Source organism: Hyaena hyaena, unplaced genomic scaffold (genome assembly GCF_003009895.1).
Source record: "Hyaena hyaena isolate Hyena2069 unplaced genomic scaffold, ASM300989v1 scaffold_8, whole genome shotgun sequence".
Classification (NCBI taxonomy): domain Eukaryota; kingdom Metazoa; phylum Chordata; class Mammalia; order Carnivora; family Hyaenidae; genus Hyaena; species Hyaena hyaena.
The window spans coordinates 2,605,574-2,620,785 of NW_024080640.1; the positions used below are offsets into that span (position 1 = coordinate 2,605,574).

At 39.7% G+C, this 15,212-nt stretch overlaps 1 protein-coding gene across 3 annotated transcripts in view; it reads left to right on the forward strand.

The window, feature by feature from the left end:
- AHCYL2 (adenosylhomocysteinase like 2) overlaps positions 1–15,212 on the forward strand; it is a 173,285-nt gene that overhangs the window by 119,047 nt on the left and 39,026 nt on the right. Inside the window, exons 1-2 of one of the 3 annotated variants that reach the window (XM_039243142.1) lie at positions 2,086–2,142; positions 11,032–11,140. In XM_039243142.1, coding sequence (XP_039099073.1) covers positions 2,086–2,142; positions 11,032–11,140 — 166 coding nt within the window. Of the gene's footprint in view, positions 1–2,085; positions 2,143–11,028; positions 11,141–15,212 lie in introns of those variants that run through there. The other 2 variants (XM_039243131.1, XM_039243139.1) reach the window with 2 other exon arrangements.

The following is a 15,212-nucleotide window of genomic DNA, read 5'->3' on the forward strand; positions in this document are numbered from 1 at the left end:
TTTAAAAAGTTTATAAAAAAATAAATAAAATACAAATGAAGGATACCATCGGAAATTTAGGCAGCAAATGTAACTTCTCATTCTATTAAGAGGTTTGGATTAAAAGGAAAACCAGAGGTGGCACCTGGGTGGCTCAGTCAGGTAAGCATCCAACTTCAGCTCAGGTCACGATCTCACAGATCGTGGGTTCGAGCCATGAGTCGGGCTCTGTGCCGACAGCTCAGAGCCTGGAGCCTGTTTCAGATTCTGTGTCTCCCTCTCTCTCTGACCCTCCCCTGCTCATGCTGTCTCTCTCTCTCTCTCTCTCTCTCTCTCTCTCCCAGAAATAAATAAAACATTAAAAAAGTAATAATTAAAAAGAATAAAAAAAATAAAAGGAAGACCAGAGGACAATGACTGGAGGTTGCTGACAACTATCAGAATCAACACCCTGACCTCAGAGGACCTATCGCCCCTGCATGTCATCAACGTTCTATATCATGGCATCACTCATTGCTTCACTCCATAGCCCCTTAGTGGCCGCAGCTTCCTTTACTTCTACCTCTGCTGTTCTCTCTTCTCACTGTATCTGATCTCTACCTGCCCTGCTAATCCTTTGACACCTCTGCACTCATCTGGGCCAACAGTCCCATTCTGTTTTCACTTGCCTTTCTTTCTAGCCTAGACATCCAGGTCAGGTATGTGAATTCTGTCTTCTCTGGCATCTTACCATATCTCTTCCCCTAGACATTACCATCTTCTCCATTCCACATCCAAAAGATCATTCTCTTAAGCAGTGGAGGCCCTGAGGGGCAATGGACTAATAATACTAATTTTAATAAAAACCATCAGCTCTAGAAAAATTATCCTGTGCAATGGGAATTAACACTGAAAGGGTCTCTGGCCCATAAAGGGGACCAAAACAGGCATATCTCATTGGGCTTACTTTGTGCCTGAAATCTATGGTACTCTTACTGGATAACATGCCCTAGGAATGAGCAAAGCAGGTACAATAGGTTAGGCCACCTTTATTCTAATTTTATCTTATTTCCAAACTTCTGAAGTATGCAGAGAAGAGGAATCTGGTATAGGAACCTAAAGAGGGAACAGCTTCGGAGGTCCCTTAAGGTGATAGTATATCGGGCTACTGTGTTGGCATCCTGTCTCTTCCCAAAACCAGACTGGTGAATAAAAACCCACTTTGGCTAGGAACTTGGAGGCAGCACTAGTCTTGATTGGAAACTTTGGCTTCCTCTAAACCTACACTGTCGTAGCTCCTGACTCGCCTCAGGTCAGCTGCTCATTTAGGGTTGGGACCTATGTTGTTTCTGCAGCTGAAGGCCCTTGGACCTTCATGTACATCGCACAGGGAGCCAGCAGAGGGAGTTGTGGTCCCAGAACTTTCTTCAGAGATTCTGGTTTCTGATTTTCTAAGAGATCTTCCCTGGCATCATCTGAATCAAATCTCCCTTGCAATAAGAATTTAACTTGAGATATGCCTGAGTTTGGTGCCAGACCCCTGGTGTGAGCAGATGGGGAGGTTCTGCATAGCTGTTTAAACTTGAAAGCCATAAGGAACTCTTGATTTCAAGGAAACGCCTGTTTACAGATCCAAATCAAGCAACTCTTGAGAAATGGGAGTGCCTTCTTGACCTCGATCCTTATTGATCTTGGTATCAGCACCTCCAGTGACGTGTCCTGAGGGGCGGGAGAAAATTAACAAGTGCCTTACACACAGAGAAAGAGAGGAGGCCTGACTGTTGCTGCAGAAAGTGTCCACTGGGGAGGTGGTGGTTGAGTGGGTAGCATTAAACAGTGAGTGTCCTGTGGGAAGTTCAGTGCCTGGGTGCAGAACTTTGCATCACCTCTGATACTGAATCAAAAGCAAGAAGGTTTGAAGGGGGCCAGTAAGGGACTTGTCAGGCAGTTGGCTAATGATCTTAATTTGAATAGAAAGCCTCTTTGAAAGGGGATGCAGCTTCTGCTAGATATTGTGAATTTCTGAATCACTAGGTTTGGTTCTGCTTTGGGGCACTCAAAAAACCCTGGCATTTCCAAACCAGTTTTCCCTTTTGCTTCAGGACGTAGATTACCCAAGCCTGCACTATGGAGAAGTGGGACGGTAATGAGGGCACCTCAGCTTTTCACATGCCTGAGTGGATGGTGAGTTCTTTGGTCGCTTTGCTTTTCCTTCTGTTTCTTGGTAATGAGGCAACCATTTCTGACAGGTGACAGGGATCACCTGTGACAAAGTCCCTACCAAGATGTGTGGGTGGGAGAGCAATTATTACTGTAAATTCTGATTAGCTCCTGTGTCATGGATCACCCCTGTTTCTTAATTGCAAGTGAAACTGGGAAAGGTCTGGGAGCTGCCTGGCCAGAGTCAGCTTACTGCCTGGCTGTGTGTGCTGGGCTGGAGAACTCCTAGTGCTGCTGGCAAACCGCATGGAGTGTGTTATCCTGGGAGTGCTTTGTGCTCTGTTTGCAGGCTAATGCTTAGTTTCTTTCTCATGGGGGTAGAGAAAAAGAATAGTGAGGGGGAAAACCAGAACTTGTAGTAATGGTGGTCTCTCAAGTCTCTGGAAAGATGTAAGATGTTTCTCCCCTAACTGCCCATTCTTTCCCTGCAGTCAAAACATTTCCCCATTCTTTATATGTATATTTCTAAAGGGCAGTCACTATAGCTCTCTCGATAGTGTTCTTCAAAATGCAATGTTTGCCCGATAGATATTTTTTATGTAATTTAAATATAAGGATTTATTTATTGATGAGAACTAGTACATAACATCTAGTGTTTTAGACCCAATTTCAACTTTTGATTTAAAATCTTTTAGCAACTATTCTCATGTTCCTAACTGTCTGGTCTCTCCTGGTTTAGCCTGATTTGTTACAATCTACACCAGCCTTATGTTTATATATATGATTTACCTATGGAAAACTAGTTAGACAGTATATAACATATTCTAAGTTCTTTTCAGTGTTTACAGAATTATGGACTTAAAGAAATTACCATCAGTAATGAGATTGCGTGTATAGTGAGCCTGGCAAAAGCCCAACTGAGGAGCCTGCATTTCAACTCTCATTGTCACAACTATTGTTTATTTTTTGTGTTGGGGTTATTGCTGTTGTTCTTTTTTTTTTTTTTTTTTAAGTTTATTTATTTTGATGGTGGGAGGCAGAGGGAGAGGGAGAGAGAATATCAAGCAGGCTCAGCACTGTCAGTGTGGAGTCCAACATGGGGCTGCATCCCACGAACCATGAGATTGAACCTGAGCTGAAATTAAGAGTTGGACGCTTAACCGACTCAGCCACCCAGGCATGCCTTGCTGTTGCTGTTCTTAGTGTTGTTTCAGAACCTTGTCCTTAGTTTTAAAATGTTTGATGGAAAGAAATCCTTCCCATTTACAGGCTTATATCAAATAATGCAGTGTTTTAAAATTGATGGAAAGGATTCACATAATAATTCTAGTTGGATTTTAAGTTTGTGTTTGAATCTCCAGCTACTCACTAATAATAAGAAAGAGGAGCACGAATTTTGGTTTTCTTTGCCACAGTAAGATATTAAGCTTTAGTACTTCTATAAAGGAATATTACAGAAGAATTCCATAGAACATTAGTATGTCGACTCAGAATCAATAAATGTTTTGTAGAGTTGCTATATTAAGGGTTAGTATATAACTCTTATTCTGATAATAGTCCTCACTACTTTATCTTCTCAGTATATCCTCTCCACAGGAGCTCCTACCAAACTTTTACTTCTTTTTATTTATGGGAACAAGAAAACTGTTCTAAACGAGTTAGTGACTGTTACTTAAGTGATATGATCTAGGACTTTCCAACTTTTAGAAGACATTCTTTAATAAAGCACAACTCTGTTTTCAATACGGCATTTCTCACTTAGAGATTTCTTGGCGCTTCTCTCTCAAAAACCAGGAAAATAACCTTTGATCAGCAATTTTTTTAACAACAGCAAGAAAGTGTAAGGAAGGGCTTGTCAGTTTTTTCATCTATCTTTTCCTTGCCAAAGATTAGCCTCTTGAGGCTTTCTTTCAGATACCACATAAGTCATTAATTTCTGACCTGGTCGGGAAGTAGTACTTCATTAGGCTGCCACTGATAGCCGCTTAGCCAGCAAAGTGGGCCACCGAGCATTCTCTAGTGTATATTGTCCATAGACCTTGCCTATGAAAAATTAGAGTGCTTTTTAATCCCCAAGAGAAAACCCTGGAACCATCTCCCATGTTGGGCCAAAATTTCAATTTATTGACCAAATGTCTGACTCATGTTCCAGTTTATATATTAATGTAATTAAATTTCGACTGAGACTGTCCTTGACTCCAAAGGAAACATTACAAAGCTTTCAAACCTTCTTTCAGGAGGAAAATTTAGCAGAGGAGGTGCATTGTAACAAGTCCCCCCCTTGTTAATGATCGACAGCAGTAAGACTCGCATACCCCTCAGAGAATAGGACTCAGACCACAGACAGCAGCTGCCAGTACTCACATCTCTGACTTCCATTAGGGAAATAAATAAACCAGGATGAAGTTCGAAGAACCCCCATCTTGAAAATTGATAAGGTAGACCTTCAAGTTAACATTCTGTCAGTCACTGGAAAACTTCTGGAGGCTCTGGTCCTCAGCTGTTTCCATGTGAAGGATTTTTTAGCCTTGTTCAGGAATTTTACTGCTAAAAGGTTGGGAAATGTATCCTTTTAGTAAAAGGTGAAAGATTTATACGATCTGAAGAGAAACCAGAGTATGGGAATGTATCCTTTTAAAGACTGTCCTTATTAATGTTTTTACTTCCCTTGAGAAATCTTTAGTCTATGCTGGTAGGTGAAATAACCCCTTTTATGTGTATGGAGATCAGCAGTAACCTTTTTGTTAAGTTTTTACATTTTAATATTTCCCCCTCCCATCCAAGCTGTCTGTAGTACTTGGTACTTTTCCATAGGAAATCTGATTGACTTTCTTGAGTACCCAGCCAGCTGGTTTCCCGGTTTTCTTGTGGCTAGAAATAATCTCTGTTTTAGGTGAAGAATCTGTTCAGGCAGCTTCTTTGGCTTGGAAGAGAGAGATGTGTCTAAGAATGCTTGAACCATGTCTCCTTGGAAGTGGAACAGAAATCTGTAAGGCATCTAGTAAATGATGGTGGAGGTCGCTTGACTATAACTCTGGGTCAGGATTGACACTTAAAGGCAGAGATCCATTTGAGAAACTGATGAAAACTATGGCCTTCTCCCCAGGAAAATATCCACATACACAAATGTTTGCATTCTGTGTTGGGGGGCGGTCTAGACATCCATTCACTCTAGGTGAAGGACTTGTGACTAAAAGGACAGAGATGTTAATATTTTGTACCTATGTATCATTATGTAGTCTCCAAAACCCTCTTATATACTCAGTACACATTTGACATAGGCAAAGTAGATATTTATTGTTCTCATTTTACAAATGAGGATTACTGGTGTTAAGTGCTGAAATGTTAAGAAATGGAGATAAAGAGAACCATTGATGATCATCCTTTGTAATACTGCTTTATATATTTGAAAAAGAATTGTTTTCCCTTGGCCTGATCCTCTTTAGGGTAAATAGATCTTCTTCCTCCTCACAAGTCCTATTTTTCTTAATGTATTAACAATCTATTCTTAACAGCTTTAAATTGTGAAAGTCAGAGTTAGACTGAGTTCTCTTTATATCCTGTGTTGGGTATAAAGAAAGGATCACCTCATTCTATTCTCTGACCTTTCAAGTAACCTTTTCTTTTCTGCCTCTGAATATGCCTCCACGGTTGTCGTCACAGAATAAAATGGTTGGCTAAGGAAAGAGTCCAGAGCATTAGGTCTGCTTTATTCATGCTTGGAGAAAGTGTTTGAGCAGTGGTTCTCAATGTGTAGTCCCAGACCAGCAGCATTAAATCACCTGGAAACGTGCTGGAAATGAAGAATCTTTGGCCCCAGCCACATTTACTAAATCAGAAACTCTGGGGATGGGGCTTAGCAGTGCCCTTTAATAAGCCCTGTGGGTAACTGTGATGCACCTAACATATGAGAACTACTTTGTTAGATAAACTTATTGAGTTGTAAGGCTTTTCCTGTCAGTAATAGTGTCCTAAAATGTCTTCTAGTTGGATCTGGTATAGATCTGCGGCTCCCTCTGTCTCAGGCCTATTCAGTTAAGCAATATGGACCAAAAAGTTCCCTTTCAGCTGAGCGAGGACAATCCAGAACCAGCTGAGAGGGTACTAGGAAGAGCAGAAGTTTAGAGATTCGTCATGCATGCAGAAAAAGACTGGTCTGTCTGTCTTGGTGAAATTATGAGTAAGGATCAGGATTGTCATGGGTGATGGCAAACATCATATTTGAGTTCAATTTCTCTTTCAACTTTTGGTAGTAACATTGGGCAGTTGCCAATTAAATAGCTGTTAGATTCCATATTCTATGATTAGCCATTTCAGAATTGTGATTTGATCAGAGCCCCTAAGATCATGTGGGATGATATAATTTCTGAGACTTGATCTAATAAGAAAGTAAATTTAAAGAGTAATTTTAAATCAATAAGTTTAAAGATAAATTAAGAGGAATGAGGTGGAGCTAGGACACCTGGGATTAGGACCAGGGGAGTTTTTGATATTCTGATTAATATCATAAGGTGTGGTGTCGTAGAAAGAACTTTGGCTCTGTCATAAACACAGGCTCCCATTCCAGTCCATCACTGACTTGCTGTGAGATCTCCAGCAAATCATTTGTTCTATCAGGGCTGCACTTCCCTAATTTGTCAAATGGGAATAATGATGCTGACTTTGTAAGATTCTTATACTGATTATTAGAAGTAACAAATACGCAGGGCTATGTATACATAGTAGGAACTTAATAAATATATGCTCTTCTCCCTTTATTCCATTCTTCCAGAGTCCTTTTCTCTCAAAGATTATCCTAGAAAAAGAATCTACCATTTTATGTTCTCTCTTGTGCTCAGTAAGCAGTCTCTATTTTTAAGGAAGAATTCAAATCACATTCCCACCCCTGTCTCTGTAACATATAGTTGAATGTGGCTTTCCTTTTTAGTGGGTCTCTTTGAGAAATTGACAAATAAATAATGTGATTCTTGCCCCTTTCATTTGACTCTTTATTTGCTATGTAACAAGGTCATTGTGATTCTGGGAACTCTGAGGAAATAGGAAACTCTCCTTTGTAGTCACACTTCCCATGAAACACGCAGTTTTTTGAAAAACTTTGAAAAAAAGCAAAGTCACTCACCACCTAATTCAGCAACAATCTTGAGTTGGGACTAGAAACCGTATGTCAAAACCTGTATAAAAGATGCACAATTAAGAGTAAAGCAACGGTGTGAGAAAGTTGATTTCCTTGGTGACAGCTGAAACCGTGTCCTCAGTCTGACAAACCCAAGGACACCGGGTGTAGAGGAGAGGCTGCCTCAGCATGTGGCACCATTTTCCCCCCTTACCTTATTAATAAATTCCCTCATTGTTTTAGTGGCTCTGTAGTTAATTTTTTTCTAATGAGACTAGGTTAACCAAAATCATCTGACATGGAAAAGGAGCAGGTAAGGTTAAAAAGGAACCTAATTAGCAAGTTAATTATAGTAGGCAAAAAAGTGCACTGGTTATATAAATAAGCTATTGTTATACGCATGCAAGTTGGGCCTTGTCAAGGGACTTGTTAAGGTTTAGAGGTCAGAGGATCATGTAATTAGGTGTTTAGGAAAAAAAATGAAAGCAAAACAGCTACCAGAATTAGGAATGGTTGATGAGCCACTAACAGAAATGCCTTATTAAATTGGGCTCTACTGCTGCCTCAGGGATTCCAGGGAAGGGTACCCCCCCCTCCAAAAAAAAAAAAAAAGCTAGCTAGAACCGGAGCCAACAGAATTGCTGATGCGGAAAGTTTAAAGGCCTACCCACAAGGGTCCCTGGACCGGAGAGGTGGCAGAAGGGCTGGTAATGTCACTATGCTGAGCAACAAGAAGAAATACATTGTCAATGGCAACTCTGGGATTAAAGCCCAGGTGAGGCTAAGCACTTATTTAGCTGGCTTGCCGCTGCTGTAGCCATTCTTATAAAAGGTCAGCTGCTTTTTCCTTCCTTTGCTGCTTTCATCCCTGCTTCTGGCATAAGGTGAGCTGCCCTTCTCCTAATAGACTCTTTCCCTCCCTTGCTTATTGGAATTAGGCAGTTCTCTCTGAAATGGAAAAGGACGGTTATCATAAAGGACCCTGATTTCACAAGGTAGGAAAGCTAGGGGTTCAGAAGGTTCCAGAGTACCCCACCTGGGGTAAGTAGATTACTGTATTACAAGATGAACTGTTGAGTGAAGAGTGTAATGGCATTTAAGGAGAATTGAGAATTGGGCCCCAGGGATGACCTACTTAAGTCCTGTGTTGTGGTTGTCAGAAAAAGATAAACATTTATTTCTTGGGGAAAGTATATATAACTAATTCTATATAAGTGGTTAGTCTCTTCCTAATATTCTTCTGTCTTAAAATGGAGGTCAGTGTCTAATGAGTAAACATGACTTAGGACCCTCTTCTGAGTGGAGAAAGCCAGCGTAGCCTGGTCTTCTTTGGTGCCAAAAGAAGTGGCGGGAAGAATTACTGTAAGTGGAGAAGACTGTAGAGAAGAGAGCTCAGCTTAGGAAACTGGATTCAGAAGATGAGCAGCCAGATGGTTTAGGTTTAGTGTTATTGGGGTAAAGTGGTGTGCGCCCACCCACCCCGATCCTACAAATCTACAGAAGCAGAGTGGCTGGCCCCCTCTAGCGGTGTGTGGGTGGGAGGGGGTTGTTAACATATCTGAGGCAGGGTTTATCTGTTACTTTCTTAAAAGGAGGCACTGCTGAAGTTAGTGACTCATCCTGGCCTTTGGAAAGTCAATTACTGCTCCTTTTCCTAGATGGGCCTCTGAGGGGGGAAAAACACATCTTTGTCTTGAACGAGGGTTGTGCGAAATGAAAGCCAGCATTTTCAGCTTGACTGCTAGCCCCTTCCCCATCTTTTCACCCACCTTCCCCCGCCCAGCTTTTTTTGCCCTAAAAATTTTTTTTAACTTTAGATTTGGCTTAGGCTTACATTTACTTAATATCCAACCAAGTACAGACAGTGAAGATAGACTAGGCTACTTCAGGTTCATTGTTTTAGCATGCGATTGCCTTCTACGTGCCAGGCATTTGTGCCTACAGATCTGTATCCTATAGAATACAGATAGATACTTATATTCAGTGTGGTAAGTGCTGTACTAGGAGAAGTATGTGGAAGTTCACGTATATCCCATGGGAGTGCATAGAAAGAGCACTTTATCCTTTTGAAATAAATTGCTACTTTAGCAAAATAATCAATTTTGCCATTTTTCACTTTGCAAAGAGAATTTTCCTATTACTGAAAACAAGTTGCAAACTCTAAGGTACTAACCCAAGCTTCATTTGTTGGTATAGCTATGAAAATGGTAGGAATTCCCCTAAAAGGTAATTCCCCTAAGCTAATTCAGTTTGGCATTAGTCTCTTAATTAGTATTAGTATTCAAATAACCCAATAGTTATTTGGGCAACCGAATAATTGCCTCTGACTGCAGGAAATACTAGCTGTCGGTTGCTGCTTTCATTCTGGTACGCTGTGTCTGTGTCCTCCCCATCAAGGAACCATCTTTTTTTTTTTTTTTTAAGTTTATTTATTTATTTTGACGGGGAGGGGTTGGGGGAGGGGCAGAGAGAGAGAGACAGAGAAAATCCCAAGCAGGCTCCACACTGTCAGCACAGACCTGACACGGAGCTCAGACTCACAAACTGTGAGATCATGAACTGAGCCAAAACTAAGAGTTGGATGCTCTACTGACTGAGCCACCCAGGTGCCCCAGGGAATCATCTTTTTATCATGAAAGGTAGTTGTGAGATTGTTGATCCTTCCTGCCTCTCTGCCACCTTGGATCCAGAATAATCCATGTAATTATACAAACATTCAATTAGAGCTAAAAAGAAAAAAGAAATGTTATTTATTGAATAAATTCTATGAACTTTCAGCTGGAACCTCCAACAATAGGAGAAAGGGATAAAATTGTAAGAAAATCATCAGTATTGGTCCAAAATGCAACCTCCAGAGCATTGCTGTCTATATACATTCAGTCCTGTCATCTGCTCCTTCTACATCTGTTGTGTTATAGTTAATAGATGATCAATCCTGTGGCTTTTAGGTATTCTATGATACCAACCATTAAAAATAATAAATATAGTATATTTACTATACTTATTAGTATTGAAAAGCTAATTAATATATTTCTAGAAAGCCTTTAAAAAGCTAGAGTGACTACCTGTAAGAGTTATAAGAACAGTGAATTGCAGAGGTAGGAGTCAGGGGTGGATTTATTGAATCTACTGCTATGTTTAATAGTTTATGTGCATTGCTTCATTTAATACTCTCTAAAACTTGTGAGGTAAGTACTTTTATCTTTGTTGTATTTATGAGAAAATGTGGATCACAAAACACCTTGACCAACATCACATAGCTAATGAATGGTATAGTCAGGATTTGAATGCAGCTTCAGAAAGTTCTTAGTGGAAAGCCCCCCCCCCTTTTTTTATTATTCATCCCATTTCCTGTGAGACTCTTAAAATCTGAAGACAAATCACTTTACCTTCCTGTACCTTGCATTTTTCTCATCTAGATATATGAATATTAGAATAGATAGTCTCAAAGACTCTTTCCAGCTTTAATTTTCAGTGAAACAATAGAAAGGAATATGACTCAACTTTCTAAAAATTTATTTTAACCAGAACATCCCATTCTCTCTTTTTATTTTTTTTGTCACAATTTTATTTTAAAGGTATATGGCCACAGAGTTGAGCAAAGATTTAAATTTGATAGGAACAGAGTAGGTAAAGAATGAAAAATCATTCAGTCCAAAAAGTCTTAACATTCAAAAAATGGGTTGGTAGAATTAGATCAACTGCAAAGGAAGATAATATCCTATAATGCAAGCCTTGAACTGCAATCTCAAAGTGAAGGTTGTTTTTCTTTATATAACTACAGTTCTTTTTCTTAGCAGATCCAATTTGCTGACCAGAAGCAAGAATTCAACAAACGTCCCACCAAAATTGGACGTCGCTCTCTGTCTCGTTCCATTTCTCAGTCATCTACTGACAGCTACAGCTCAGGTGAGTACTGAGCTGCTCTGGAGGCTAATTTGGTGTGATCAATGGACCTTCCTGTCCATCCAAGGCTAATTAAGTACCATCAAACCTGTGCTTTGGAATAAACACTTTGACTCTTCAGTAAAAATTTAGACCAAAATTCTGGATGGAATCTTGGGATTCCTCTTGCGGATTCAGGGTGGAGTCTAATAGAGGTCTTTTCTTCCAACAATGGCAGAAGAGGGTGATTAACACAACTAAATTCTGATTTATTCAGAGGATGAGCATATGTAACTCATTGATGACCTTCATTGAACAGCATGTATAAAGACTCGTGTTTTTCCATTCTTTGAAAATAAGAGGAGTTCCCCATCCCTCCATCCAGTACTTACAAATTAAGAAGGAAACTTTAATTGCCCCAAGAAACAAAGAAAACATTCAAGAGAGCCCTAGTTCTAGTGAGCCCTTTGCCTTCTCTTCTAAGCTATGCCATTGTATTGCTTGTCACTCCTTCCTTCCTCTGCAGTAGCATTAATTCAAATTATGAGCTGTGGAGCTGTGCTATCATTTAATGCCAGATCAGCTATTATCACGTAGGACCCCTTGAAGGCATTGGCCATTTGTGCAACAAAGCCTAGAATGTATCTGATCTAATATGGAGCTATTTTATTTTGCTTTTCTGTTGGAATATAGTAGGAAGCTGAATGTTTGCCCTAGTTATCTCTTCACATTATAAATAGTAATATTCTTTAGAAATATTTCATCATGACCTGAAATTTTATTTGTTCTTCACACAAATAGGAAAGTAGTATTTATGTAAAGTTGAAGAAAGCTTGTTTGGGAAGCTTTTAGGTTGAGTAGATTGTTATTTACACTTGTTATATTTCTCTTTTTATTCCCTCCTGCCCCCCACCCCTATAATGGAATGATGTAAATCCCTATGGATTTCTGTGTAAAGATACTGACTTGAGTAACTGTCTTATTCTACTGCAATAGCCAGTGTTGAAAATTCGTGAACTAGTTAATGTAACTCTGGAAACCAAACTAATTGTGAATTGTGAATTATAAAATGGTGGTTAAAATTTTAGACTGAGTTTGTTTAAAGATTGATACTAAACAATAACTATACTAAATTTTAACACCAGTTCAGTCTTCTCCCTACACGCTAGAGCCACATTTCCAATTGTGTTCCTGCAGAGAAAACCAATGCCTGCCTTCCTACTGAACCCCTATATGTAGGGAGGGTACTTATAAAACAAATACTTACCTAGAAAGTATGATTGATATCCTTGGTTTCTAAGTGAACACATAGTTGCCTAGTATACCTCATTAGTGAGTGATATTGACTGATGTCACTCTGGGAAACTTGGACCTTTTAGGTTGAACGACTCAAAAATTGTCAACCTTATATATCCATTTAAAGAAATTAAATTCAGGAGCATGGAGTCAAAACATTCTGGAGATAATAAAATAACTTAAGATCGGGTGCCTGGCTGGCTTAGTTGGTTATGTGTCTGTCTGCCTTTGGCTCAGGTCATGATCTCACAATTCGTGAGTTTGAGCTGTCAGTGCAGAGCCCGCTTCAGATTCTCTGTCCCCTCGCTCCTTGCCCCTCCCCCACTCTTGAGTGCTCTCTCTCAAAAATAAATAAAAATTTAAAAATTAAAAAAAAAGAAAAGAACTTAAGATCAATTATTCAACTTCCCACTGGATGCTAGAATTACCTTGATGGTATCCCTGACAAATGGCCATCTGGCTTCTTTGGGAGCATTTTAGATGATACGATGATTCTTGCTTTATCTAGTCATTTAGCTCTGATGAGCTCTTATATAATCCTTGGAATTTAATGGTTTTACGTAGAAATAAAAATCACCATTTTCAGGGGATCCCGTTGTCCTAGTTGTCCTCATCTGGATATATTCCAGATTAAGTATCCTTTTAAAAATATGCCTATGACTTTAATATTCCAGGTATGATCTGAAATAGTCTATAGGAAGTGATATTTCCATAAACCCAGTGCTTTAAAAATGAAGCCTAATGCTCTGTGATGACAGCTAGCTCAGAGCCTGGAGCCTGTCTCAGATTCTTGTCTCCCTCTCTCTCTGACCCTCCGCTGCTCACACTGTCTCTCTCTCTCTCTCAGAAATAAATAAAACATTTAAAAAAATTTTTTTAAATAAAAATAAAATGAAACCTAAGATGATGTTTGCTTCTTTTACAGCTGTTTCAGATACACTGTATCTCGTTTTGTTTTTGTTTTTTGTTTTTTTGCATAAACAATTGGCAAGCCCTGGACTGGCAGTTAGGAGAGACTGATTTTCTAGGCTTTGATCCATATGTGATTTGTTTGTGTGATCCTGGAAAACTTTCATAGCTTGTGATGTCATAACAGAGGCAGTGAGAAGTTATACGAGGTGCTACAGAAAGAGCTCCTAATCTATCAAATGAAGACCAAGAATAATGAAATTGACTCATAGCTTTCCAAATTTGATATGCAAATACATGTCAATTAAAAACTTGGAACCGTTTTCAGCATACATTATCATTGAAGCGACTACAGAAATTAACATTGGAGAGCCCCAAGATCAGTCTCTGGACCTCTTCTCTGCTTATACTCTCCCACATGAGCTCGTGCAGCCTCGTAGTTATAAATACTGTGTATTGATATTGGATTCTCAGATTTTATCTCCACCTCAAATCTCTCCCCTATACACTCAATCCATGTATCCAACTGCCTGCTCAATCCTTTCACTTGATGTTTTATAGGCATCTCAAATGTCCCATGTCTTAAAAACGGAGCTCCTGAATTCTAAGCTTGCCTCTCTTCGGTTTATTCACAGCACTAGAGCTAGATTCATTCTCTTGAAATCAGTCAGTCAAGTAATATCAAGTCTCTGTTCCAAACCCTCCAATGGCTTCTCAGTCTCACTCTAAGTAAAGGCTAAAGTTCTTACAATGGCCCATGCAGCCCTTTCCCTCCCATTACATTTCTAGTCACATCACTACATTCCCGAACCTCCCTCCTCTTCATTTCACCCCAGCCACACTAGTGGCTCCTTCCCACTATTTTGTTATTCTGAAATATGCCAGGCACTTTCCTGCTTTAAGTTCTTTGCACTTGCTATTTCCTTTGCCTGGGGTCCTTTAAGATATCCTAGTTGGGTATCCTGCCTCCTTCAGTTCTTAACTAAAAGTCACATTCTCCTTGAGGCCTATTCTGGCTATTCTTAAAATTGTACAAACATCCCACCCAACACTTCCTATCAAAGTTTCCTCCTTAATTTTTCTCCACAGCACTTATTATGTATACTATGTATTATAATTTATTGTTATCTTTCTCTCCTTACTTGAATATGAGATCCATGAGAGTAGAGATTTTTGTCTGTTTTTGTACTGCTCTATTCCCCACATTTAGAAATGTCTAACCTAACAAGTGCTTGATTAATAAATGTTGATGAAAGGTGTCCAGAGACATATACTTTATATTCTTGTTGAGGTCTGTGGTACACCCTCATATACCCTCTGATATATACCCACACTCTGATATAGTATGTGAACAGCTAGAAGAAGACTTACGACATTTCAGAAAAAGGTACCTTCCTATCCAGAGTGCTTGTTTTGCTGAAGTTACCTGGAGGCTTGGGTAGTCTATGGCCTACTCTCCCTGCCTAAAGATCCTAGGCCAAGTTTTGTCATGCTTTCATTTCGAAGCCTCTACCAGCCTTTCTCAACCAGAGCTCCTCTTCAGAGTCACAGAACACAGAAAAGGATTGGAGAGACTATTTTCTCTCTAAAGGATGTTTCATAACTAGTACACTTCCAGATGGATAGAAGTGAATTGATAGATCTGATGGATGCTCCAAAGCATTAGGGCTTAATTCTAGTGGAACCCAGGTCGAAAAAGGGTACATTAATTCCTGAAATTCCTGCTTATTCTTGAAATTGTTTATAAGAAATGAACTTCTAGGGGCGCCTGGGTGGCTTAGTCGGTTAAGCGTCCGACTTTCGCTTAGGTCATGATCTCGCGGTTCGTGGGTTCGAGCCCCGCGTCGGGCTCTGTGCTGACTGCCAGCTCGGAGCCTGGAGCCTGTTTCAG